The 27,292-nt window shown below is 44.2% G+C and overlaps 2 protein-coding genes across 8 annotated transcripts in view; one reads left to right on the plus strand and one right to left on the minus strand.

Moving 5' to 3' along the window:
* Positions 1 to 8,292, plus strand: part of SLC24A1 (solute carrier family 24 member 1) — a 28,611-nt gene extending 20,319 nt beyond the window's left edge. The window contains exons 6-9 of the mRNA XM_056128062.1: positions 3,205 to 3,660; positions 4,431 to 4,520; positions 5,277 to 5,443; positions 6,489 to 8,292. Of these exons, the coding sequence (XP_055984037.1) occupies positions 3,205 to 3,660; positions 4,431 to 4,520; positions 5,277 to 5,443; positions 6,489 to 6,738 (963 nt within the window). The 3' untranslated portion in view covers positions 6,739 to 8,292. The remainder of the gene's footprint in view (positions 1 to 3,204; positions 3,661 to 4,430; positions 4,521 to 5,276; positions 5,444 to 6,488) is intronic.
* Positions 8,293 to 10,154: 1,862 nt separating this feature from the next.
* Positions 10,155 to 27,292, minus strand: part of DENND4A (DENN domain containing 4A) — a 147,827-nt gene continuing 130,689 nt past the window's right edge. For 4 of the 7 annotated variants that reach the window (XM_056126732.1, XM_056126736.1, XM_056126733.1 and 1 more), the window contains 10 exons: positions 25,867 to 25,961; positions 24,782 to 24,957; positions 24,543 to 24,689; positions 21,030 to 21,228; positions 20,538 to 20,792; positions 18,430 to 18,547; positions 18,305 to 18,331; positions 17,681 to 17,843; positions 17,086 to 17,150; positions 10,155 to 12,280 (listed from right to left, as the gene is read on the minus strand). In XM_056126732.1, coding sequence (XP_055982707.1) covers positions 12,144 to 12,280; positions 17,086 to 17,150; positions 17,681 to 17,843; positions 18,305 to 18,331; positions 18,430 to 18,547; positions 20,538 to 20,792; positions 21,030 to 21,228; positions 24,543 to 24,689; positions 24,782 to 24,957; positions 25,867 to 25,961 — 1,382 coding nt within the window. In that variant the 3' untranslated portion in view covers positions 10,155 to 12,143. The remainder of the gene's footprint in view (positions 12,281 to 17,085; positions 17,151 to 17,680; positions 17,844 to 18,304; positions 18,332 to 18,429; positions 18,548 to 20,537; positions 20,793 to 21,029; positions 21,229 to 24,542; positions 24,690 to 24,781; positions 24,958 to 25,866; positions 25,962 to 27,292) is intronic. The other 3 variants (XM_056126737.1, XM_056126735.1, XM_056126734.1) reach the window with 1 other exon arrangement.

The raw sequence follows: 27,292 nt of genomic DNA on the forward strand, positions 1-27,292 counted from the left end.
CATGTGCTATTTTTGGAGAGCCCACACCTGATGGTGCCTTGGGCTTACTTCTGACTGCACTCAGGACTTCCTCCCGGCAGAGTTCAGGGGACCTATGGGGTGCTGTGGACTGAACCTTGGTTTGCCCTGAATCTGGGTGCAAGGAAAGTGCCCTTCCTGCCATCCTCTTTTCCGGTGCAGCTTCTTCCTGGGTAGGTGTGAGGTTCGGTCCCAGAGAAGTCTGCCCTCCTGCCAGAGGAACAGGCTGGCACGAGGCACTCAGCCTGTGGCCGGCAGTCAAGATGCCTTCAGTGTGTAAGCTTCACCCCTCTGTTCCTTCTGTTTGATACCCACAAGCACTCAATGAACTCTAGTTCTTTTTAGTGGGAGAGCCACACCTGGCAGTTATTAGGGTATGCTCCACTGCGCTCAGGGCTTAGTCCTGGTTCTGGGATTAATCCCAGTGTAGCTTGGGGGACCATATGGGGCGCTGAGGATAGAACTTGGGTCAGCGGCATGCACGGCAAGTGCCCTATTATATTCTCGGTTTGGTCCTCATTATTTTATTTTATATTTGATTTTTGGGCCACACCTAGAGGTAGTCAGGGATGGTTCCTGACTCAGGTATCACTCCTGGAAGAGCTTTGGGGACTATGTGTGCTGCTGGGGATCAAACCTGGGCTGGCCACGTGTAAGGGAAGCATGACCTGCTGTATTACTGCTTTGGCTCCTAGCCCTCATTCTTTAAAAACAGTTTTTGGTTTGTTTTTGTTTTTCGGGCCACATGCAGTGGTGCTCAGGGCTTACTCCTGACTCTGCACTAAGGGATCACTCATGGCAGGTCTCAGGGGAACAACTGTGGTGCTGGGTCAGCCATATGCAAGGCAAGTGCCCTACCCTCTGTACTATGACTCTGTTTTTTGTTTTGCTTTTTGGGTCACACCCATGATGCACAGGGGTTACTCCTGGCTCTGTACTCAGGAATTACTCCTGGCAGTGCTCAGGGGACCACATGGGATGCTGGAAATCAAAGCCAGGTTGGCCACATGAAAGGCAAACACCCTATCTGCTGTGCTATCGCTCCAACTCCTGTACTATGGCTCTGGTTCCTCTGACCCTCATTCTTAAGCCTGTGACTTTGGGTTTGGTGTGTGGGTCTTCATGCCTGCATAGGCACCCTGTGGAGGCCCATCTGGTCAGCTCTGAGAGGGTCTGAGAGGGTGCATGTCTGGACTCCCAGGTGTGAGGTGAGGTTCAGTGAGGGGCTGACCCAGACTCCTGTGAGAGCCCGGGCCTCCCTTCTCCATGTGGAGGCTTGTTTGCCTCCTGTACCTCAAAGCATAGGGGAACATGCAGTAACTGGTGAGATGGAGTCCTGGGTCGGGTCGGGGGCAGTAGGACAGGGAGAGGAAGTCTTGCATGCCAAGAAGGAAGAAGGGAGGTATGTGTCCAGGCCCATGCTGGGAGGGTACTCGGTGGCATCAGTGTCCATGGACATCTGTGGAGCCCACTTTTGTGGCTGAGTAGGGTGGGGCAGGTAGGAAGGATTTCTGCATGCCTAGTTCTAAGTCCAGGCCTTGCTCATGTTAATCGGTTCCACCAGGGGCTCCGATTCTCACAGTGTGTTAGAGTTTGGGGAGACTTTAAAAGCCGCCTGGCCCTCCCTCGGTCAGTGACCAGACCAGCCTTCTGGGTCCTTGGGCAGGAATGTTTGTCAGGCCTCTCAGGATGCCGATATGTGGTGGAGTCGATTCACTGAGCATCTCTTCATGGTCGGCTGGACCATGAAATTCATGACAGACTGTGTGACTGAGCAGGTCATTTGCTCCAGGGACTGGAGCAGAACATTCTCATGGGTCATTACAGGCCTGTTGAGGAGCCACGGGATCACTGTGGTGCCCAGCACTAGCCTGCAGCTGGCTCTGTGAAGAACAGTTGTGTGTGCTGTTTTTAATTTAATTTTTTGGGATTTTTGGGTCACACCTGGTGATGCTCAGGGGTTATTCCTGGCTCTGCACTCAGGAATTACTCCTGGTGGTGCTCGGGGGACCATATGAGATGCTGGGAATCGAACCCGGGTTGCCCTCATGCAAGTTAACGCCCTCCCCGCTGTGCTATCACTCCAGTCCCACTTGTGCATGCTTTAACATAGTGTTGTTGGCTTCTAGAAGCTGAGATCCTAGTTCACCCGGCCGAGCAGGGGAGCGTTTCTAATAAACTCCCTCATGACAGGAGGAACCCAGTGATCACATTTGTCCCTGGCACTGGTGAAGCGTAGTTTTGTGGTTAAGTGGCTGAGACATGGAATATTTATTCAAATCCCAAGGACATCACTTATAAATTGGACGCAGGGTGAGGTATCCGACTATTCTGAGGCCAGAGTTCTCTACCTGTCAGATGAATTTAACTATCTCTGCCTCAGAAATGCAAGTTATTGTTAAATTACTTGGCCTGGTGCCTGACACATAAAACCCTCAGTAAATAGGCATTATCACCACCATCATCATTTCATTATTTTATACTTTAGAGTTCAGTGTTTCAGTAAATTCAGCACTTTGACCTAACAGGATTAACCAGGGGAATAATCCTGTTCTGCTGTGTGGTTCTGGAAGCTTCTCCATGAGATGGAGGTTTGCTAGAGCGAAGTCACGAGGGCTGGAATAAGGCTGTCAGCCCCAGCCTGGGGAACATGAGGAAGAAGACCGAGTCATGGATTAGTGTCCTCTGTGTGATTCCCAGGAGCAAATCTTCATATGCCAGGGAGAGCATCTTGATGTGAACATGTACATCAAACCAAACAGAATTGCCCTTTTTTTTTTTTTTTTTTTTTTTTTTTTTAGTATTTGGGCCATACCTGGCGATGCTCAGGGGTTATTCCTGGCTTTGTACTCAGGAGTCACTCCTGCTGGGCTCATATGGAATACTGGGGATTGAACCATGTGCAAGGCGAATACCTACCCGCTGTACTATCTCCAGAGCCAACCAGCATTGCCAATGGTGAACCAGCTGCTCTAGGAGGGGTGTTCTCCATGCCTGCAAAGCCTCAAATTAAGGCCAACCTCCAGGGAGGAGGCCTGGCATTAGGGCTATTTTGCTTAATGATGGCGCTGTTTCCCCCTCCTCCTCGTACACATTCTGAGAGGAGAAGGAAGAACAAAAGCGGAAAGTGAGTGGCTGGGACACAGAGCATGCCCGACCCATTCACCTGTGGGTTTTGGCTTGCAGGAAGGCGAGGCGGGAGCTGAGGACGCGGGCGAAAGGACCGGCACAGGCCAAAGCCAAGAGCCTGCAGGAGGACCGGAATCCCTGGTGGACACGGACCAAGTGCAGGCAGAGGAGGGGGCTGGGGCAGGTGCTGGAGGTAACTCAGAAGAGCAGACATTCGACGACTCAAACCAGGGCAGCAAAGCCAGAAGCGATGAGAAAGGTACAGATGGTGAAGGGGAAGGGGATGGAGGTGACAGTGCCAAGGAGGAGGAAGATGGGGAGGAGGAAGAAGAAGAGGAGGAAGAGGAGGAAGAAGAGGAAGAGGAGGAGGAGGAGGAAGAAGAGGAGGAGGAGGATCTGGAGGAGCCACTGTCCCTGGAGTGGCCCGAGGGCAGGCAGAAGCAGGCCCTGTACCTCTTCCTCCTGCCCATCGTGCTCCCGCTGTGGCTGACGGTGCCCGACGTGCGGAGGCCGGTAAGTGTCCCAGCCTGTCCCCAGGGAGGTGGCAGTGATGGGCACTTCCCATCAAGAGGAAGGGGTGGGCAGGGCTGGGACTGGCAGAGTCAGGGATGAAACGGCAATCCTGAAGGGCAGCAGGTGTCCAGGGCACACACGTACCGGGCAGCTCTTGGACATGTCTTCCTGCCACGGAAGCCACGAGGTCCAGCGCCGGCATCCCGAGCTCGGCTCCTTGCTGCAAGTGTGGGAATGGGGCCACTCCACGTCCCTTGGATTTCAGCGAGAGAGGCTGAAAGCTTAGGTGCTTGAGCGGCTTCTTCCTGCACAAGAAAGGTCTGACTTTGCTCTGCCCAGTGCTCCTCACTCTGACTGGTGTGGGGTGAATGAGGGCACAGGCCAGCCTGACCCTCGACTGATCTGGTCTACAGCAAGCAAGCAGCGCTCCCCAGACGACTGAGCCCCCATTGGCTGGACCCCCCTGCAGGCCACCCTCCCCATCTCCTCCCTGGGGATTGTCAGGCCCCCAACGGGCAGCTCTTAGCTCTTCCCTCCACTCCCAGGAGACCTGGACACTGTTGTGGTTCCCTCAGAAGCTCCCAAACCTTTATTTTAGGGCCACACCCAGCTGTGCTCAGGGCTGTCCCTGTACTCAGAGATCACTTGGGGGACATTCTGGGATGCCAGAGATCAAACCCAGGTCAGACTGTATGTACTGGGGCTCCAGGCCAGCCCCCCAACCCTTAGCTCCTGCAACTTTTTTCTCCACCCTTTCGACTTCTCCCCAGGAGTCTAGAAAATTGTTTGTCATGACCTTCCTGGGCTCCATCCTGTGGATCGCCATGTTCTCGTACCTCATGGTGTGGTGGGCGCACCAGGTGAGTGGATGCCGGGAGCGGACTCCTGCTTCTCGGGCCCATCTTGAGGGGTGGTCAGATTGAAGGCCTCTGTCTGTCTGGGAGAGCTCGGAGCCGGCTGTGGTGCTGGTGAAGTGAGGCTCTGTCCAGTGTTCCCATGACACGGGAGGCCCTGGGCCATCTGCTTCCACTGACCACCGGATTTTGTGTGGAGTTGGGGATCCAGCCCACACCCTCCGCCTTTCTGCCCCATGTCCCGCTGCCCCTTCTTGGTCAGCCTCGCCCCTTCTTGCTACACCAGGCACTGAGTCGCTGTCCAACTGTGTTCTCAGGAAAAGTAGCTCATTTCTGCTGCTTCTCTGTGGGTGTTCCAGTCCCCCTCAGCCAAGTGTCCAGGGCCCTGGTTCTCCTAACACTGCACTCTGCAGTAACCCCGGAACTGTTGTTTGTTTGCTGTTCTCATTCCCCAGACTACACTTCTCAGACTGCTGACCCCAGCCTCTGGCCTGGTTTCTGGCTGCGGTGATGGAAATGTGCCCAGAACAGGGTTTGGAGGGCAGTTCTCCGGGGCAGGCCAAATTGCAGGGGCATGAGTCAGGGGTGAACCCGTAGTCTAATCAGGAAAAGAGCAGCCGCATTTCACAAGCACTGGGGTGGATTCTTCACCTCCCTCCCCACTCGCAGCGGTTCCTTCTGCCCTTCCTCCCTCAGCCACTGCAGGTCTGAGCAGATTCATGATGTTGCTATGGTTTCCCAACGACTGTTGCTGTTTACCAGGTGGGCGAGACCATCGGGATATCGGAAGAGATCATGGGCCTGACAATTCTGGCAGCTGGCACCTCCATTCCCGACCTCATCACCAGTGTCATCGTGGCTCGGAAAGGCCTGGGGGACATGGCCGTGTCGAGCTCCGTGGGCAGTAACATATTCGACATCACTGTGGGGTGAGTGAGCGGCGAAGCGACTTCCCAAAGCATATCGAATCCGAAACATTCTGTTGGCTCCGTTCGCTGTCTTTCCGCTTCATTAATTATCCATGAAATAAAGGGCATTTCTCGGTGGCTCGTTTCTATAAGGAACAGAGTAGTGTCCATTCATCACAAGCAGATGGGCTTAAAAAGCTGCCTGAAATGTAACCGACTGGAATTTATAGATTAAGTGAAAAATGAAGGCCATTAAATTCCATTACCTAAGTCAGTCCGATACTTTGCTCAGTGTCCAGGGCCAGAGAAGTGGGGGTGGAGGGAGCAAGGGCTCCGGCCCGCTTCCTGACACTCTTGCAGCTTTGCATTTGGGCTCGTGCCAGGTAAGAGGCTCTGGAAGCATTTCAGCCAGTGTGCCGACCCCTTCCCTGCTCCCGTCTCTCCTCACCTCTGCCAGAGCAGAGCACCCGGACTATTTTCATTTTCCTCCTGTCCACCACTAAAGGATTTAAAGAAACATGCTCAGAGTTCATCTTACAGATTTAGAGATTAAGAAACCAAACATCAGCCAAGTTGGCTCAGTTATACCCAAGACATGAAGTGTGAATTTTAAAAAGCAGATGCCCAGGAGAACTTGAGTTTTATTATATTATGATGCTAGTTTTTGGGCCACACCTGGTGATGCTTAGGGGTTACTCCTGGCTCTGTCCAAAATCAGCTCTGCACTCAGGAATTGCCCCTGATGGTGCCGGTGTGTACCCTATGGGATGCTGGGGATCGAACTTGGGTCGGATGCATGCAAGACACTTGCTTGCTGTATTATCTCTCTGAGAACCCAGAGAACCCAAGTTTTAACGTAGATTCCCCCAGTTCATGCCATTCCTCAGGATGTAACTTCATGGCTTCAAGCCTTAGTTCCCTCATCAGTGAAATAGAGCTAATATTTTTGCTCTGTTTCAGAGTTCTGTTTTGCATTTTGCAGAAAAACGAGTGTTCATACAGTGGGAAATACTGTCTCTGGGCTTAGCACTGACCATTCAAAGTCATACTGCATCTTGTCTTGCAGCTTGCCCATCCCCTGGTTGCTCTTCTCGCTGATCAATGGCCTACAGCCTGTTCCAGTCAGCAGCAACGGCTTGTTCTGTGCGATTGTGTTACTTTTCCTCATGCTGCTATTTGTGATCTCTTCGATCGCGTCTTGCAAGTGGAGAATGAACAAGATCCTGGGCTTCACGATGTTCCTCCTTTACTTTGCATTCCTGATCATCAGTGTGATGTTGGAGGATCGGATCATATCCTGCCCCGTATCTGTCTGACGTGGTCACCGTGGCTCACCCTGGAGGTGCTTATGGTCTTCTGAGCCCTGCGCAGAACCTGATCGTTGTTGGGTGTAACCCAAATGGATCGACAAAATCATGCTGGGAGACGCTGCATCTCGTTTCACGAATAAAACAATGATTCAGAGCTTGAGCCACCTGGCAGAGAGCCTTGACAGGAAGGCTATCTGGAAGGAACTGATCTCTGACATACTGGCAGTTTATTGTGGGCTAAGATGCTCATTTGGACAGTAGCTCCTGGAGGCTGGCAGGAGGAGGCAGAGGGTTTTCTCAAGGGCAGACACCTGGGGGTGAAGGTGAGGGCTGGGGCAAGTGCAGTGACATTAAAATAAGCCTCCCCCACCCCCTCCCCATTCCCTGGTGATCCCCAAGGGCTGTTGCTCCAATGGACTCAGACATAAGCTATAATTTGCTCCCCAGAGCCCCTTCCCTGCACATGCCTCCCCACCAGTTCAACTTGCCATCATTATAGATTCAGCTACTGTTGAGTTTAAGAAGCTAAAGCTGAAGGTAGAGAGAGCGAGCATAGAGGGTAGGGCACTTGCCTTGCAAGTGGCTGGCCCGGGTTCGATTCCCGGCACCTCATGTGGTCCCCTGAACACCACCAGGAGTGATTCCCGAACACAGGTCCAGGAGTAAGCACAGTGAGGTGTGACCCCAAGACCAAATACAATAAGGACTGAGGGCAGAGGAAAAATCGTCTGACAGGAATAAAGTAGCACTACATATAACAGCCTACTACAACATATGCCAACATTTTTGTAGCTTAATACACTAGCTGCTGGATTTCTGAAAAGTGAAATTAAAATAAGGAGTCCCACAAATGAAAATGAGTAACTTGCCATTTAATTGAAAGGCAAGAACAGTGAGGAAAGAAAACTATTCTATTTGAAAAGTGGGTTAGTATTAGAAAACCCACTAGTGTTGTTGTCTAGCCGTCACTTAAGGGACAGGAGGTGCTACCAAAGCAGTACAGGCTCTGTCCCCCACACATATTGTCATCTACAAGTGACAGTTGCAACCAGCCAGGGAAAAGGAAGCAATTTCAAAAAGATTCCATGAGCCTGGGGTTGGAGTGAGAGGACAGCACACAGGGCACTTGCCTTGCACACGACTGACCTGGGTTCAATCCCCAGCATCCCATATGGTCTTCTGAGTCCTGTGCAGAACCTGATCGTTGCTGGGTGTAATCCAAAACAAAAGTCCTAGGGCCAGAGACCTCAACAGGCGAAGGGCAGGCTTGGATTTCAGCCCCAGAACCCCTGGGAATGACCCCCAAGCAACAGAGCTGGGAGGAGGCCAAAAAAAACAAACCACAGAAAAGAGTCCAAAGTCAGTAGAACCAAACAGGCTTCTAAAGTAAGAGATCCATAAGGAAACTACTATTTTTGTATGTAAGCTTACATACAAATTGTGAAGAAGATTTATTTCTAGTATGACTTATATATAAGAGGATCTTAAGCCAATGATTAAGGAGCCATTTCTAAAATGCTCATCAGCAGAATGACAACAGGGTGAGAGAAAGTATGGCTCCCTCTGAGGACAGTAAAGGATACTGGTCTTAAAAAACCCAACAACCCAAAAAGGAAACATTTCATGTTGAATTTTAAACGCTTGTTTATTAAATCTGTTGTACACTGCTTTTACTAGCACTTGGTGGCATCCAGGAGACATTAGAAATGGAAGAATGCTGTTGCTAGTTTTGAAGCAAAAGGGGCTCACTTGTAGATGACTATGGAAGATAATGGCTTTGATCACACACTCGAGCTTTCACAGAAGACCAAGAGAGAGCAGGAACAACGGGACGTGGAAGAAACTAACCGAACCTTTTGCTGTCGAAGCATCCAGCCTGGGATCCATCTCTAATCATGGTGATTGAACTTACTGAACAGCCTCACTTCCCCAGGATTCCCATTCTTTGGAAATGACAGTTATTAAACCTCAATAAATTTGGAGCCACAATGGTATTTGCTTTTACAAATGTGGTCGGGTTCACCCATCTTGTTTGGACACTCGGTTAGATTGCTCAGGCCCGAGGGGCCTAGAATCATGTTCTGATTCCATGTCTGTCAGCTAGTTCCCCTCATTCCTGATGCTACAATCCTCATTCCACAGGCCACGGAGACTAGATCAGTAGTTTTTTGCCTCATTAAGCATCATCATCCTCAGTTGCTGTAGGGAAGAGCACTGGATTAGGGGCAGCCAGTGAGATGCTGTACCAAGGCCAGCTGGCATCAACAGCAGGTACCAAGCTGGCACCAGAGCTTCGGTGCTCCCCTTTGTTCTCTTCTTAGGCTCTGGCACAAGGTTTCAATGAAACCTTATAATAAACTAGCAGGTGGTTTTAGAGTTTTAAAGCAAAAACTCCCCCCCCGCCCCAATCCCATCAGAAAAATATAAAATGTATAAAGGGAGAAAAAAATTGAATATGAAGGGAATGGGTTGTGGCTCAGTGGAGGAGCACAGGGCCTGCATGTGTGAAGCCCTGGGTTTGGTCTCCAGCACTGCAAAACAAAGAGTTGTTTATCAACATATGATGTAAGTCACAAATGTTGTGACATTCAAAACACCTGGGAGGAAGTAGTAAGAGTTAGATCAGGACACAACATAATTTATTTTCAACTATTCAACATATGAACAGCACTAAGAATAAGAAAATAAAAGACATAATGCAGCAAAAGATTATTTCTCTCACCATGGTCAGTATTGACTCTCCAAAATGTATGGTCAATGGAGAGAAATGAAGGAAAGTTTGAATAGTTATCTTCAAGGATGGATTTTGAGCCGAATTTATCACTTGCTTTTCCTATTTTAGGTTTCAGGGTTTTTTTGTTTTTTTTTTTTTTTTTTGATTTGTTTGTTTTGGCCACACCTGGCGGTGCTCAGGGGTTATTCCTGGCTCTGCATTCAGGAATTATTCCTGGAGGTGCTTTCAAAGAACCATATGGGATACCGGGGACTGAATCGGGTTGTTTTTGTGCAAAGCAAACACTCTACCCTCTGTACTTTTGCTCCAGTGCCTTAGGTTTAAGTTTTAAACACTGAATTGGTACAAGAAATATTCCTGGGGTAATAAAAGCACGAGAAAGAAAACCAAACCAAAAGCAAAACAAAACATTTGAAAATGTTTTAAAACATCTGAAAAGCAAAACATTTGAAATATGGGGAGGAGATAAAATTACATCAATTTTTCTAGATAAATTTGCAAATTCATAAAATCCATAAAAATGGATTTTACCAAAAAAGGAACTTAATTTTTTTGCTAGATATTTACATCTACAAACCAAGATTCTCACATCTTGTGTTATAGAAAAGTTAAATAATTGTAAAAGCTGTTATATGAAAGGGGAATAAAACCTGAAACGAACCCTATCCCTCCCAAACCAAAATAGAACACCAGTTTGAAAAGATTTTATTTTTGGATAGTTAATGCCCAAAGGCGAATCTAACAAATATTTCTCTCATTTGACAACTTCTGACTAATGTAGAGAACACAGACTCAACCAGGATGTGAAGCTTGAATGATGCTGAAGAAGGTAAGACCAGGGCGGGATTCACAGAGGAGGCAGGGAGATGTGCATAGCACCAGATTTTTCAAGTAAACAAGTTTAGCCTTGAACGAAGTGAACTAGAATTTTAGTTTTTAATTCTCCCTATTATTTCCTGGAGTAGAAAGCTGTGGAATGCCTTAGTTAGTACTTGTCACTACTGAACTCAATTTGTGTTCAAACTGAGTTGGTTTTGAACTCAAAATGTGTTTTTTTTCCCCCCTCAGCTAAAATGATTCCAAGTCTCAATGCTCCTTGAGCTCTTTGGACCCAATGTGATGGGTTCTCCTGGGTCTATACCTACCAATTGGAACGGTTTCCACCCCCCATCCTTCTTCTTTGAAACTGACCAGAGAATTTCTTCATTAATGCCTACGTGTGCACATATAGATACATACATACTGAAAATATCTGAATATTACGAATTACCAAACATTTTTTAAAATCAGAAATTAGCCACTGAAAATGCTATTAGAAATAACATCACTAAAATATTTTTATGAGACTAATGTCCACGATAAATACTCAATTTATTGTCTTATTTCTGAATATTTCTGAGTTATGTTTTATAAACTTCAGATTCTGAAGACTCCCTGAAAAAGTTCCACAATATGGGAAATTCTAACTGGGCTGTACTTTTAGAGAGCTACTTTTGAAAATATATTTAAAATATATAATATCAACATAATACTCTAGTAGGTCATATTTTTGATAAACAGTTTATACTTCAATTTGTTTCACATCCAATATTTTAGCTATTAAAATAAGGGGAACATCTGAAATACAGTAAATGGATACCTTTTTTTTTTGGTGTTTGGGGGTTACACCTGGTCGTCTGCAGGGCTTACTCTTACTTTATGCTCAGAAATCACTTCTGGAGGGCTCAGGGGACCATATGGGATGCTGGGGATTGAACCAGGCAAGTCACATGCAAGGCAAATGCCCTCCCAGCTCTAATATCTTTCTGGTAGATAGACTACTCGTGTAGACTAAGATTTAAATTGGTATTTGGCTTCAGAAGCTCTTTCCCCTGGGCATTCACTGCTACTCAGCAATAGGGAACATTCTGGAATCAGGCAATGTCAGACCTGATTTTGCAGAAGCAGACATAGACACAGTTCTCCTCCAGCCTCATCAGGTCAGTCTGAGCAGTCGGCATCTCGACTTGCCTTTTTGCAGGCAATCCTTGGACAACCCTGACCCTAGACTGACATTTCCGAATCATCCCCCAAGTAATAAATAGATGCATGTACGTGTGTCGACCTGCACTCATGACTTCATATAGCAAAGAAAGTAAGCACTTCATTGCTTATTCCATAAGTTTAAATTCATTTTAGGTTTGCTATATTAAGTTTAAAAATTAAAAAAAATATCAACTTACTATAAACAATTTAAAATATGTATAATACAACTCCATGGTTAAAACATTTGAATAATCTATGAAACACAGGAGATACATTTATCTTACATTTGTGTAGGATCCATACATGATTTCCACCCTTCAACTCCCTCCCCCAATAAGTCTCTCCCAGGAGAAGCCCTAAGATAGCTGTTTTGTTTTATAGTAACTAATTTTGTTTAGGGATTTCCTCACCATAAAAATACTTGTCACTTGTTACAGGAGAATGAAAGAAAAAAAAGAAAAAGAAAGACAGAGGAAACGGAAGGGGCTTGCTCCCTATTCTGTCCTTAAAACATTCTGTACATCAATAATCTCAACTTTCTGAACCATTTACAAATGCATTTCCAAAAATTGAAGGAAAAAAGTTTCGAGTCTAAAAGTGTTATTTTATACACACAGACTATAAATACATCTTGAGGGTGTACACACATCTTCTAAAGATAAGGTTCTCCGAAGGTCTTGCGGCATTCCATCACACCCGTGCTCGGGGGCCTGTCACAGTTGTGGGTGCTCTTGACCTGACTTGGGGTGAGCCGGTCGTACGCCATCTTGTACTCTTTATCAAAAGCATCTGTACATAGGCATGAAGACATAAAGACAAGGAAACGTATATTTGTTGCTAACAACGATCAAATCATTGTGAAACTACAGACCCCCACCCCAAAGAATCTACTGGTCTTAGTGCTAAGGGGTCATAGGATTTCAGGCATGGGATGGGTTCTTCGAGAGCGCAGGCCATATTTGAAAGCTCAGCTACTGAAATCAGTGAAATTAAAAGTTGTAATAAAATAACTTTCTAAAATTACTTTTTCCAAATTTCTAAGTGGTGGTCAAGTGTCTAGTAATTACCATATTGTCTTTTCTTTTTTTTTTTTTTGAGGCCATGTTTGGGCAGTGTTCAGGGCTTACTCCTGGCTCAGTGTTCTGGGATCACTCCTTGCAGGGTATGGAGGATGGTATGTGGTGCCTGGATTGAACCTGGGTTGGCTGCGTGAAAGAGAAGTGCTTTCTTTGCTGAACTGTCTCTCCAGGCTTATTGTGACCATTTTTAACTGATTGGCATCACATACATTCAGAAGTACTGTAACTATCCAGCTCATAATGCTTTTATCTTATAAAACGGAATCTCTGTATCCATTTAATAACAATTCCCATTCTCCCATTCCCCTAGCTTCTAGTAAAGGTAAAGGCCCTCCCGTTGATCGTTGATTTGCTCGAGCGGGCCCAGTAACGTCTCCATTGGAGACTTTGTTGTTACTGTGTCTGGCATATCGAATACTCTCGGTAGCTTGCTGGGCTCTCCGAGAGGGGCAGAGGAATCGAACTCGGGTCGGCCATGTTGGCCGCTTATAAGGCGAACGCCCTGCCGCTGTGCTATCGCTCCAGCCCAGCTTCTCTATTTCTGGTTCCCTGATTCTCATCAACAGACTCATAAAATACTGGTCTTTTGGTGACTCCTTTGCTCCTCAAGGCTCCTCCATGGTGAAGCATATGGCAGAATAAAAGTGTGGATAACATCTCATTATATGATTATATAGGATCAGAGCGACAGTACAGCAGGGAGCATGTTTGCCTTGCATGAAGCTGCCCCAGCACCACGTATGGTCCCCTGATCATGCCAGGAGTGCCATCTCCGTTCCACAGCAGCAGAATTGTTGACTGGGATCCTTTCACTCTCGCGAACACTTATTTGACTCCATATGCAAAAGTAATTTCTGGGCTCTCAATTCTCTCCCCACCATCTCTCTGTCTCTATGCTCTGCCACTGCCAATCTTGCTGTTTTAACTGTAGCTTTTTAGTTAAGTTCTAAAATCAGTAAGTGTGGTTCCTGTGGACTCATTTTTCAAGTTTACTTCGGATACTTGAAGTTCTCTAGAGTTTCCTATTGGTTTTACCATGGGTTTCCCTGTACATCTGCAAGAAACCTCATTGGGATTTTGATAGGAATTGTGTTAAATCTGTAGATTCAATCAGAACTGCTCTGGGCAGTTCTGATATTTTAAGAATATTAGTTTTCTACTCCACGAATATGGAATGTGTTCACTGTTGATGTCTTCTTTATTTCTCCAATGTTTTGTAGTTTCCATTGTACATATCTGTTACCTGGTTTTGTAGTTAAATTTTTAAGTATTTTGCGCTTTGTGACATCTCTGTAAACAGAACTTCCTGTCTCCCTCCCTTCCTTCTTTCCTCACTCCCTTTTCTTTTTTGGAGGTCATACCCAGCAGTGCTCAGGTGTTGTATGGGCGAATATATGTGGTGCTGGGGATTGAACCAGGGTTGGCCAAATGCTAGGCAAATCCCTCTACTAGCTCCGTGGCCCAGAACTTTCTTTCTTCCTACATCTCCCTTCCCCCTACCCCTGGCAATGCTCAAGGCTTACTCCTGGCTCTGTGCTCAGGCCTCACTTCTGGCAAAACTTGGGTGGCTAGATGGGGTGCTGGGGATTGAACCTGGGTTGGATGCATGCAAGGTAAGTACCCTACCTGCTATACTAATCTACAGGTGTGCAGTGAATGTGTGCATGTGTACGTGTGTGTGTGTGTGTGTGTGTGTGTGTGCACGCACGTGCGTGTGTGAAATCTCTAGGGTTTTAAGATGTGGCTTTTCTCCTTCTACAAATAAGGCATATTACATCGATCGACATAGCTTCCTAGGTTGAATCAAACTTGCATTCCTGGGATAATTCTCATTTGATCATAGCAAAGAATCCTTTCTCGGTTAGGATTTTGTTGAGGAGTTTTGAGCTCGTATTACCAATAGATACTGGCTGTAGTTTTCTTGTCTTTGATGCCTTTGTCTGGGTTTAGTCCAAACAAAAATAGCAACTACTTAAAAAGAGTATCGACAACTGACATCACATGGACAAAGTCACAATGAGTTTATGAAGGACGAGTGTCTTAGTTCAGGCTGCTAAGAGCAGATGCCTTCCCAGAGCAGGTGCCTTCCTTTGTGTGGCTTAAGCATCCTTGTGGCCTGCTATCTTCTCCCGTGTCCTCTCTGACTGAGTGACAAAGGGCCAGGTCTCTTCTTCTGGTGAAGACATGAACCCGTTGTGTGGGAACCCTGTCCTCACAACCTATGTCTTCCCAGAGACCTGTCCTCCAAATACCATCACCTCAGAGCTTCCACTTGAGAATTTGGGGAGGGAGGGGAGAAAGGAGTTACAAACATCTGGCTCATGTGTTTAATTTATTTATTTAAACCTTTCGAAGTATTTTACTGTTTTGTCCCGGATGTTTCTTTGTGGAAGCTTTTTGATCTCCAGTTCAATATCTTGTTCGGGTCTATTAATGTTTTCTATTTTCCTTTTTTTTTTTTGTGTGTGTGGGGATTCTCAGAGGGGTGCTCAGGAATAGCTCCTGGCAATGCTCAGGGGATCATATATAATTCTGGGGATCAAAACCAGATACCCCACATGCAGAGCATGTACTCAGCCTTCTTTCTCCAGCTTTTATTTCTTGAGTCAATTTTATATAGTTTCTCTATTTTTAAAAAGGAATTTGTCTCCCTCCTAAGTTAACTAATTTGTTGGCAGAGAATTATTTATTATATTCCTTTTCTTTTTACATGATCTGTTAATAATTTTTCACTCCTGATTGCAGTAAATTAAAAAAAAATTTATTTTTTTTGTTTGTGGGCCACACCTGGAGATGCTCTAGGCTTACTTCTGGTTCTGCACTCAGGAATGACTCCTGGAAGTGTTCGGGGGGCCATATGGGGTGCTGGGGATTGGGTTTTAGGCCACACCCAGCAGTGCTCAGGGATGGTTCCTAGTTCTGCACTCAGGGATTTCTCTTGGTGTGGCTTGGGGGACTCTATGCAGTGCTGGGGATTGAATCCAGGTCAGCCACATGTACGGTGATCACACTAACCTCTACACTACCCTTCTGGTCCCTATACATTCTTTGCTCACAAATACAATAAAAAGTTAAATCGTTGTATTTCCTTTAGTTTTTCCCAAAGAGTCCTTAATTCTAAGTAGTTTTTACCTTCTCATTTTATTAATCACTTAATGTGACTTCTTTCTCATGTTCTCTGAAAATGTTTCTCTGGGTCATTTTATTTGTGTTTTATTTTTCCCCCCACACTCGTGTTGTTCCAGGCTATGCATCCAGGAATTAGTCCTGTCTATGCTTGGAGATTCATATGGGGTTCCAGGGATAGAACCCAGGTTCAGCTGCGTGAAAGGCAAACACCCTATCTGCTGTACAATGGCTCTAGCCCCTCATTTCCTTTTTTCAACAGATACTAAACACTGGTCTCCACTGGGCTTGGATTTACAGTGTATTTTTGTTTACCGGCACTTACTCATCTGACACACTGTCAGCATTTCTATCCTGGTGACAGCAATGGTTGCAAGAGTACCACAGGCACTTGAGAAGTGAAAAGTTGCCGAGTATAAAGAACCGTGTTTGTCTTTGTTAAGTCCGAGTACAGCACGGTCTCTGGCGTAGTCTCATGAGTGCCAAGGGGCTGAAATTGGGCAGCTTAGTAAGGGCCTCTTAAGCCAGATTAACTGTATACATCTAGAGCACTTCATCAGCTTATTTACATCATGATTTCTCTGACAGAATACCAAAACTCTGCTTGAGTATCTCAATGTCTCAGAGTCAATTATTTCCTTCTTCTTGTGTCTCCCAGGGCTATTTCTGTTCTTTGTTGGACTTTGGAGTGGAAATCAAAAGAAGGTCAAGTGTGAGAGCTGAGAGGAGATGACCAAGCAAAAAAAATTGGAAACTACTAAGTATGTATTTGACCTAAGGACTGCAACCTTCCTAATAATGCAGACATGATGTCATCAGTGGCATGACAATGGATGAGAGCATGAAATTAGAAATTGAAATTGCTTGGTGCTCTTGTTTTCAGTAAGAAAGCTGGGTAGATTTCCAGTCGCCTCAATAATATAGGAACTATAATAGTACCCCTCACCTACGGCGCTGGGGAGAATTACATGTGATTATTCATGGAAAGCATTTGCTACAGTGTAAAATATGTCCTGAAAAAAAACAATCAGCTCTTGGGACCAGAGTGATAGTACAGCAGCTAGGGGACTTTCTTGCTTTCCATAAAGCTACCCTAGGCTTGATATTCGGTGCCACATCTATTCCTCTGAGCATGCCAGGAGTGATTCCTGAGTGCAGAGCCAGGAGTGCTCCTTGAACAGAGCAGGGTGTGTCTTGTTGACAAAAAAAACAAAAATTAGCTTTTATTATTAATCATTGGTCTAACTAACAAAACTCAAGCCTCAAATGTATCTTTTACATAACATTTAAAAAAATCAAAGAAATAATTATCCTATTAACATAAATACTACCAATATGTTTTGAAAATTATTCCGTGATATATAAATATTATATATTATGATGAATTACCGATATCAATGTTTTCTCTTCCCAATGCCACAAGTGACAGAAATAGTATTTCTCTATATAAACTCCTAGGAGGAAAAAAAAAGTGAAAATATTAGGATCCATATGTTCTATGTACTCTCTAAAGAAATTTTTATGACAATATAAGTGTGATATTCTAAGAAATTACTAAACAAATAATAATATGGCTTTGCTTAGTGCAGGGGTTTGCAAGTGTATCTGGCCTCTCTCCCCCTCAGAAACAAATCACTTAGTGCCCACTGAAATAACCTTTTTCTTCTTCTTCATCCTCTCCTTTTTTTTGAGGGGGGTGGGTGGTGGTGCACACCCAGCTGTGCTCAGGGCTGAAGCCTGGCTCTGAGCTCAGGGATTATTCCTGGCAGGGCTCAGGGGATGATATGAGGTGTTGAACGAACTAAACCCCTACGCTATCTCTCTGTTTCTCCCAAATTACTTTTCAATGAACAAACATAATATGACCCCCCACCCCCAATTGTCCTGGATCGTTCCAGCCCCTCCAACCCCCGGGGCTGGCACTGCCCACTCAGAGAAATGCAGGCTTAGGGGAGTGACATCTTCATGAGAGAAAATGACTCACCTCTGTCTTTTAAAGTGAGGACACTTATTCAGTGTTTCTAAAATTTGACTCATTGGCCCATAGACATCATTCATTTTTATGCTTTTTACCATATTTTTCAAGAGCTCCTGGTTAAATGAATTATCACCTTTTTGCAATAAGTGGACCATTGGATACTTCTGGGCTGTAAAAGAACAAAGAGTAGGTAAAGGAAATGTTTTGAGTAGGAAGAAAAATAAACGAAAGCAGCAACTCATAGCTATTATGGAAGAACAAAATACATGATGGGAATTGATATAGAAATATAAGAATAAAAAAATAACAAATAATTATTAAAAAAAACAAAACCCAAAACAGGCCTTTTTTTTTTTTTTGGGCTTCAAATAGACAATAACCCAAAAATACCATTTCCCTTAATGTAGCCCCGGAAGAAAATTCTAAATCAGCAGCTTGGAATGGAAACAAACAAACAAATTGAAAGAAGAAATTGGGACAAGCAATGTGCTGAAAGCAGAACTCTAACAACATAACCCCACAGCATATACATAGCACCCCTTAAAGGCAAAAATAAAAACAAAACCCAACTTCCAAACCCCCTGTATGTTCATTAAAGATGACACTAAAGATATCAAACTTAACACTCACTCTCAAACAAAAGAGTACGATTTTGACCTGTAAGAGAAAAAGTAAGACAGTAAAATAAAAGTCAGTTTTGCGTTTATTTAGCTTATTCAAAGTAAGCAGAGACTCCTCTCGCCCCAGGCACTCACTGTGCGCATTCCAGAGGATGTACAGGGGCTGGCCGGGGTCCTGATGCAACTTCATATTGTCCCACAACATCTGGATCAGGACATATTTACTATCTTCAGACATACAGTGGCGAGGAATCTGGGTGGTAGAAAAAAATATTCATTAGTGACCCTTATGTGATAAAAGGTGAATAAATATAACGTGCCTTATGAATTTCTTTTAGAATGTATGTGTAAAAGGAGTACGGAAAACGGTAAATTTGTACGTATGCTGTATGTACTGAAGGGACTGCGAAGCTGATGCTCTCTACTGGGTGCAGGGTGTAGCTCCGTGAGAAAGGATGCAGAGACAATTCCTGACCAGATAGTGCTTGGGGCGCCACAGAAAGATGAATCTAGAACATTCTTTGATATCAGTCCCAGATCCTGGCCTAGATAACTCTGAGTTAATTCTCTTGGTCACTTACCCTGTGCCGAAAATCCAAAGTACATGCACAACTGCTGACTCTCAGTGTTAAGAAGGGGGTAAGATAAAGTTAACATGCAAAGAGATGTCTAGTAGTGGTGAGAGCATATGAAAGAGTAAATCTGAACTTTTACAGAACAACATTTAAGAACCAAGTGAGCGTCAAACACACTAATTACTAAAGGTCAAGCAAAAAGTTATGACAAGAATGACTGCACATAATTTCAATATGATTAATGACCCCCTAAAAATTATTCGGCTTCTTTCATTAACAAGGATTTTTACAGTGGATTGCAGGGGCCTAGGAGCCGGTGTGTGGCCCATCCATGTGAGGTGGTGGAATATGCAATGTGGCACTGTGCACACTGTCCAGGGCTATTTTTTAAAAAAATTTATTTTGGAACCATTGATAGTGTAGTGGGTAGGGTGCTCACCTGCGTGCAAGGTGAGCATCCTACCCAATTTCGATCTCTGAGCTCCATCAGCAGTGATCCCTAGGCACAGAAGGAGCTAGCCCTGACCACTGCTGGATGTGGCCCCAACCCTCCCCCACCTCTCACCCCCCCAAAAGAAAGAAATCTTAGGCAGCATGGTTTACAATGCTGTCAATGGCAGTGTTTCTTGTAGAAATCATTCCAGCACCACTCTCCACTACTGCCCAGCGCTGTGTGTGGAGAGCACCATGCAAGGCGAGCATCTAACCTGCGGGACTACTGCTCTGGCCCTGGTTGTTTTTTTCTTGTAAAGATCGATCAGTGCACTAGCTGGAATAGAGAAGGGATCATTAAGTCAATGATGACTGGAGGAATTGTTCGGGATGGGAGATGTGTGCTGAAAGTAGATAAAGAACCAAACGTGATAGCCTTGCAGTATTTGTATTGCAAACCATAATGTCCAAAAGTAGAGAAAGGATATGGGGGAAACTCTCTGCCATGGAGGCAGGGGGAAGGTTGGAAAGGGGGAGGATACTGGGGACATTTGTGGTGGAAAATGTGCACTGGTGGAGGGATGGGTGTATGATCATTGTATGACTGAAACTCAAACAAAAAGCTTGTAACTGTATATCACGGTGATTCAGTTAAAAAAAAAAAAGATCTATCAGTGCCTTATATTTCTGATGTTAATTCTTTGTCAGATGAGGGGTGGGTAAATATTTAATCCTAGTTCATGGGATGCCTTTTTATTCTGGTTGTTTCTTTTGGGGTGTAGAAACTCGTAGTTTGATGTAGTCCTTCTTGTTTATCTTTGCATTCATTCGATTGGCCAATGGCACCAACTCCTTAAAGATGCTTCTAGAGTCAAGCTTCTGAGGAGTTATACCTATGTTTCCTGAGTATTACTTATGGATTTGGGTCTGTGTTGAGCAGGCCTGTTTCTGAAGGAGGTGTGAAACACAGACTGAGGCCAACTCACAAACATCAGAATCCTTTATGGTTTATTTTTCCAGCTATAACAAAAATTCGAGACCATTCTGCATAAATCTTACCAAACTACAAAGCATAACTCTACAAGGAAAAACATTATTTGTAAATGTTTTGATATAAGTTGATGTAAATGCTTTAATATAATCTGTTGATATAAGAAAAACCTTTTTAATCACCAGGACTCTGTAAACATTACAATTATGATAGCATTGCCTTTCAGTTAGTTTTGACTCTCATACCTTTGAATACTTGTTACAGTGCTCAGAAGAAAGAATCAATCCAGGTAAGTTACTGGGCAAATCAAGACGTCTAAAATACCACACCAGGTTCCAAAATACAATTGGATGATGGTCCACAAAGTCTGCCACCGTTATTGCGTGATCGCCTTCATTTTCCAGTAAGCTTTCAAGTTCCTTCCATACCACCAAAGGACTAAGGTATGGAACAGTGATAGGGTCTGGGCTAGGGAGGTGCCATTCCAACCCCAAGGAATCCTGTCGCAAAAATAAAAAAACAATCAATGAGAAATATGCAATTGATGACACCAAATCATTAAAAACAAATCCTGTCAGCAATTTCTAAGATATGAGTAGAAAGTGACTTTAACTATTATGGGACAGAGTCCCTACTAGCTCAACGATAATGAAACTGAAGCTAATAACACTGCTATGACAAAGGGAACCAAGTTATACATAAATGACCCAATGAAAGAGAAACACCCTGATACATACTGTAGCTCCTTGTAGAGTGGCTGGCAGGCTGCCTGTTGGGATGAGCTTCTGTCTCCCAGTGTCATCCTTATCCAAAGAACAGGAAGTGCTTACACTCCTGGCCATTGGGAATATTGGACATTTTGACAGAGCTGCATTTGACCTATCCGTAGGGATCTGAATACTTCGGGCACATGAACTTTCCAGCAGTTTAGATTTGCTTGGACATTGAAAAAAACATAACAAAAACAGCATATTAGGGTCTCAATCAACTTTACTTTTATCTCATGTATAATCACAGCATATTTTATACCAACTTTTTTTTCTCGCAAGAGTGTGAGGTGAGACCATCATGCAAAGCTTTCTTAAAAACTTTGAATATTACTTTGAAATCACGTATTACTAAACTATGATTAAGTGATGAAAGATTATGAACCAAATTTTGGGTGACCATGCAGTATTTTACTTAGAAAGACCATGTTCTTCTACTTAGATTAGGACATAATAAAGTAAATCAAATGGAAGATGATGATTGGGTTTCACCTGGGAGACAGTTGGGATGGAGAAGGGACCACTAAGTCAATGACGGTTGGAGGGATTGCTTGGGATGGGATATGAGTGCTGAAAGGAGACTAAGAACCAAACATGGTAGCCTCTCAGTATCTGTATTGCAAACCATAATGTCCCAAAGTAGAGAGAGAGAAAGAAGGAAGGTGCTTACCACAGAGGCAGGGGGTAGGAAGAGGTGGTGGTAGCAGAAGGGATACTGGGGACACTGGTGGTGGAAAATGTAACTGGTGAAGGGATGGGTGTTCGATCATTATATGACTGAAAATCATGAAAGCTTTGTAACTATCTCACGGTGATTCAATAAAGAAATTAAAAAAAAAGGAAATACTTCTATTTTTCTAAAAACAATAGCACTGTAGCACTGTCCTCCCGTAGTTCATCGATTTGCTCAAGTGGGCACCAGTAACATCTCACAACAAATTGTGAGACTTGCTGTTACTGTTTTTGGCATATTGAATACGTCACGTGTAGCTTGCCAGGCTTTGCCATGTGGACAAAATACTCTTGGTAGCCTGCCGGGCTCTTCCAGAGGGGCAGAGGAATCGAACCCGGGTTGGCCATGTTCAAGGCAAATGCCCTACCCACTATGCTGTCTGTCGCTCCAGCCCTTCTAAAAACAATAAAGCAAGTAAAATTATAGAGAAAAAAATAAATTTGTATAATCCCACTACAATTTCTTTAATGACTGTGACTGACTGACTGAGGTTTTTGGGCCATACCCCGAGGTGTGCAGGAGTCATTCCTGGCAAGGCTCGGGGGCCATAGGAGGTGCTGGGGATCAAACCTGATGTGCTGTATGCAAGGTAAGTGCTTAATCATTGGACTATCTCTCTGGCCCATGAAGTTTAAATATTCAAAACATCTAGTGTACAACTTTTCTACTGCAGCAGTTGTAGTAGGCCCAGAAAATAAAAAGCAGGAAACAGGCACCTATTATTTCAGGCACCCCAAGGAGAGAGAAAGAAATAAAGAGCTACCGTGACCCTGAGGTGAGAGACAGCACACACTGATTTGTAGTATGGCTGCCTGAACTGCAGGGTCAAACAGGACACTAGTTCAACAGAACTCTGCAACTTCTGAAGATGCGATTCCGATAAAAAGAGTCAGGGCACTGAAGTGATACTACAGCGGGGAGGGCATCTGCCTTGAACATGGCCGATGCAGGCGATTTGCTTGGAACATGGCTGATCCAGGTTCGGTTCCCAGCATTCCATATGGTTCCCTCAGGAGTGATACCTGACTATATCACTCAGGAGTCAGCCCTGAGTACTGCTGGGTGTACCCCCCCACCACCTCCTGCTCCCCCCTGCCGTCCCCAAAATTCATCTGCATAGCTCTATAAGATGTATTTGGTACTTTTTCAAAACAAAGCTGATTTCTACATCCACTTTCAGTGTAGATTTATTTACATACCACACTTCAAAATGAAAATTTCAAGAAAACAAGTGAGAGTTCTTTTTTTTTTTTTGCCAGTACCTATAAAAATTTGGCTGGTACCTATTCTAAGAATACTAAAGCACTAATTTGAAAAGATGTACATTCATATCTGTATTAACCCCAGCTTTATTAACAGTAGTCAAGATCTGGACGCGACTCAAGTACTCAACAACAGAGGGAGAGGGGAAGAAATTGTGAGATATATATTCATACACAATGAAATATTAGGGGCTGGAGTGAGAGAATGCAGGCAGTGTGCTTGCCTTGTACGCGGCCAACCCAGGTTTGATCCCCAGCATCCCATATGGTCCCCCCAAGAACCACAAGGAATAATTCCTGAGTGCAGAGCCAGGAGTAACCACTGAGCATTGGGTGTGGCCCCAAAACAGAACAAAAAAACACGATGAAATACTATTCAGATAGAAAAAAAAATGAAGTCTTGATTTTTGCTCAACATGACAAAAACCCGAGGATGTCATATTAAGTGAAATAAATCAGAAGGAGAAACACCAGATGATTTCCTAAGTGGCACAGCAGGAAACTAAGCAAGGGAATAACACACAGTGACCAATGAGAACAAACCTAAGAGCTCTACCAACAAAACTGGGGTTCCCAAGGCAAGGTGGGGTGAAGAGGGATGGGGAAGCAGGCGGTGGGTAGGTGGAAAGTCCCTTAGGGACAGTGTGGGGGGGAGGGATATTGGAACTATGGTATGGATGTGGGAGAGTAATATTATACACCTAAAACAAATATTCACATTACTGTGAACCATGTTGCCTTAATAATGACTTAAAGTTATGTTTATAAAATTAAAAATACTTTATTGCTCAAAATGCTAACCATCATCTGAGATTTCATCAGTACAGGGTCTTGTTTAAAAAAATATAGATTATCCATGAAGCTCAGTAAAGCCAAGAATAGGAGAACATCGTGCTGTGAAGCTGCAGTTTAATTTCACAGATCCAAATGTTGGGTCAGATGCTTAAATATTCTGAAGTGGAAAACAAAATACTCCATAGCAGAAGTCAGAAATGATCCCATTCCCAAAGTGAGAGAAATAAGAGGAAGGGCCAGAGTGACAGTGCTGAAGGAGGACTTGCATATGGCTGATCTGGGTTCAATCACTGGTATCCCATACTGTTCCTTGACCATCACCAAGTGTGTAAGCCCCCAAACAAAAAAAAAAGGAGGAAGAGGTTGATGATATACTTCATGTGTTCTACAGAGTTTTTACCCTGAAAATAATAATAAATGTAATCATTATTAATATTATATTAATAAATGTTATCATGAACATCCCCAGAGTTATTATTTGAACTCTGAAGATTAAAAAGTATAAAAAGTACAAATACTAACCATTTAAATATTTAGGTTATTTTAGTATTATTTTAACTGGAGTAAGAATGGAATATTATGACCATTATACGAAAAAACTTAAACCTTGAAGTGATCACTAATGGCTTCTTTGTTTGAAATGTGTAGTACATGTGTTATTAAAAATACATAGTTCCAAGTATTCATAATTACCGATTTAGATCAAAATTCCCTTGAACAGAGACCACAGATGTGTTGAGACCGGAGGCTGATGCAGAGATGCAGGACTGCCTTGTCTGACTGGACAGAGAGGACGGAAGATGCAGGTTTTCTGCTGATGGGCTCGATTTCAGAAAGTATCTGCAATGGGAATCAAAGGAGCTTTTTTTTCAGAAAAGACATTCTGGAAAATATGATCTTTAACCATGAAGGGAAAAGGCATAAATCAGTACCTTCCAGGTCTTCTTAAATCTCTTATTTCAATATTCAGAAAGGGTAGGAAAAGATTGCCACAAAACGGACAAGTCGTGTTGAGATTTGAGTCATCTGCGGTCCAGCCAGCCATGATTTCCTCATCATGGACAAGACAGTCACAAGTTCTACACCGAGAGCAACTGGAGATGAGAACCTAAGGGAGAAACAGGCACTTTAGAAGACTGTTCAGGGCTGGAGTGATAGTACAGATGGGCAGATGGGAGGGGTCCAATCCCTGATGTCCCGTATGGTCCCCTCAGCACCACCAGGAGTAATTAATACCTGAGTGCAGAACCAGGAGCATTCCAGGTGTGGTCCCAAAACAAAAGTTGAACAACAACAACAAAAATTCTAGAAAATGGTTCAGTGCATGCTCAGGATTAGAAACAATTTCAGAAAGGAAGAACTGTCTGTAATAGACCTTAGGTAGTATATTCTCTCTCTCTCTCTCTCTTTTTTAAAGGCCACACTCGGTGATGCTCAGTGGTAACTCCTGGTTCTACACTCAGGAATTGCTCCTGATGGCACTATGGGGACCATATGGGATGTCCAGGATCGAACCTGGGTCAGCTACATGCAAGGCAAGCATCCTATCTTCTCAGACCCAGAGGTAGTAGTATTTCAATAATCTGAAATACTAAAAACTGGATTTTAAATGTCTTCCCTTTTTGTTTTGGAGCCACATCTGGTGATGTGCAGGGGTCACTCCCGACAGTGCATATGGCCCATGTGGTGTCCAGGATAGAACCTTGCACCCATCACCTGCAGAGCAGGGCCTCTGGCCCTTTGAGCATCTCCGCTGATGCTTAAGTTTATCCTTAAACTTTGTATTACAGGATAGTATCATGAATAGGTTGCCTGCCTCACACATGGCAATCCTGGGTTCCATCCCTGGCATCTCATATAGTCCCCAAGCACCGCCAGGGATCATCCCTGAGTGCAGAGCTAGAATGCTGGGTGTGGTTCCCACTAAAACAACAAGAATGAAGCTGCTCAAACCTTGTATTACTTCATACAGACCAACACTTAAGTAACATAAATGCATTTTTGAGCGAAGCTGTACCTCCATTGCGTAGTTCTGGAAGATGTTTGCATTGCTTGTGCTGCAGGAAGACGCTACTTCTGATTTTCCAGGCAAGGCAAACTTTGACAGGGATCCTATTCATTTATTAAAGACAGGGCGCAAATCATTACTTTCAATGAGAAAAGAGATGGGAGACAGTTACAAATTCTTTGATAAGATGTTAAGCTTTGGAGCCGGAGCGACAGCACAGTGGGTAGGGTGTTTGCCTTGCATGCGGCCGACTCGGGTTCAATCCCCAGCATCCCATATGATCCCCTGAGCACTGCCAGGAGTAATTCCTGAGTGCAAAGCCAGGAGTAACCCCTGAGCATTGCCGGGTATGACCCAAAAAGGAAAAAAAAAAAAGAAAAGAAAAAGATGTTAAGCTTCTTTTTTTTTTTTTTAATATTGGAGGCAATTTAAGAGGAAATGGATATAAGGAAAATGTCTTGCATGCAATGAGTACAGTTTTGTTTTTGAGTACAACCTGCAGGCAATGTGCTCACATCCTGATTTGCAAACGCTAGATATTTCTACCACTCACGTATTAAGCACTTTGTATTTTACAGCTAGAAAGTGCTTTAGTATTGTTTCTCTGCTTGCCTTTTCCGAAAGTTTAAATACAAGAAATCAGGGCTGGAGCAATAGTGCAGTGGGGAGGGCACGTGGTCTGTTTGGGTTTGATCCCTGGCATCCCATACGGTTCCCTGTGCATCGCCAAGAGGAGTGACTTCTAAGTGCAGAATCAGGAGTAATCCCTGAGCATCATCACCAGGTGTGGACCAAAACCCAAACAAAACCCAAGAAAACTGTTTAGTTGTAGGGTCTAGAAAGTACAAAACAGCTATGTTATAAGTTAGGCACGATTAGTAACAACCACAGTAAAATAGAACAACTCCAACAGTACACTGTAATAAGCATTATGTCGATATGTTTTGTTTTTTCTTTCAAAGATTTCTTAGTTAGGCTTTTGACTGCAGCAGACTAGGGGGTATCTGAAAGCATGAAAAGCAAAGCCTCCAATATGGCAAAAACAATCAATACTAAATGTCATGAGTGAACACCGATGTTATTATAGGGAGGTTAAAAAAAAAAAGCAATGGAAAAAATGACTAGGTCCTATGAAGTCAAAGGATAAGATCACCCATGAAGTACCACTGCGGGCTGGTATTTAATCAGAATGAGCCAGACTAAAGATGTTTCAGAAAATAAATAACAAGGTCATCCCAGGGCTATTCCTGGCCCTGGGTTCAGCAGGGGGAGATGGGGAGAGGCCAAGGAAGGAAGCAGCTCCCTCTTAAGATGCCAGGAGGAGCCCAGAAGGCTCCTGCAGGGGTGTGACTGGGCAAGTGGGGCTGTGACCTCCCCGGCAGTGACCTACATGTGATTGATCATGGGGAGCACCACGACCCTGAGCACAGGGGCT

This window comes from Sorex fumeus, unplaced genomic scaffold, assembly GCF_029834395.1.
Source record: "Sorex fumeus unplaced genomic scaffold, SorFum_2.1 ptg000063l, whole genome shotgun sequence".
Taxonomy (NCBI): domain Eukaryota; kingdom Metazoa; phylum Chordata; class Mammalia; order Eulipotyphla; family Soricidae; genus Sorex; species Sorex fumeus.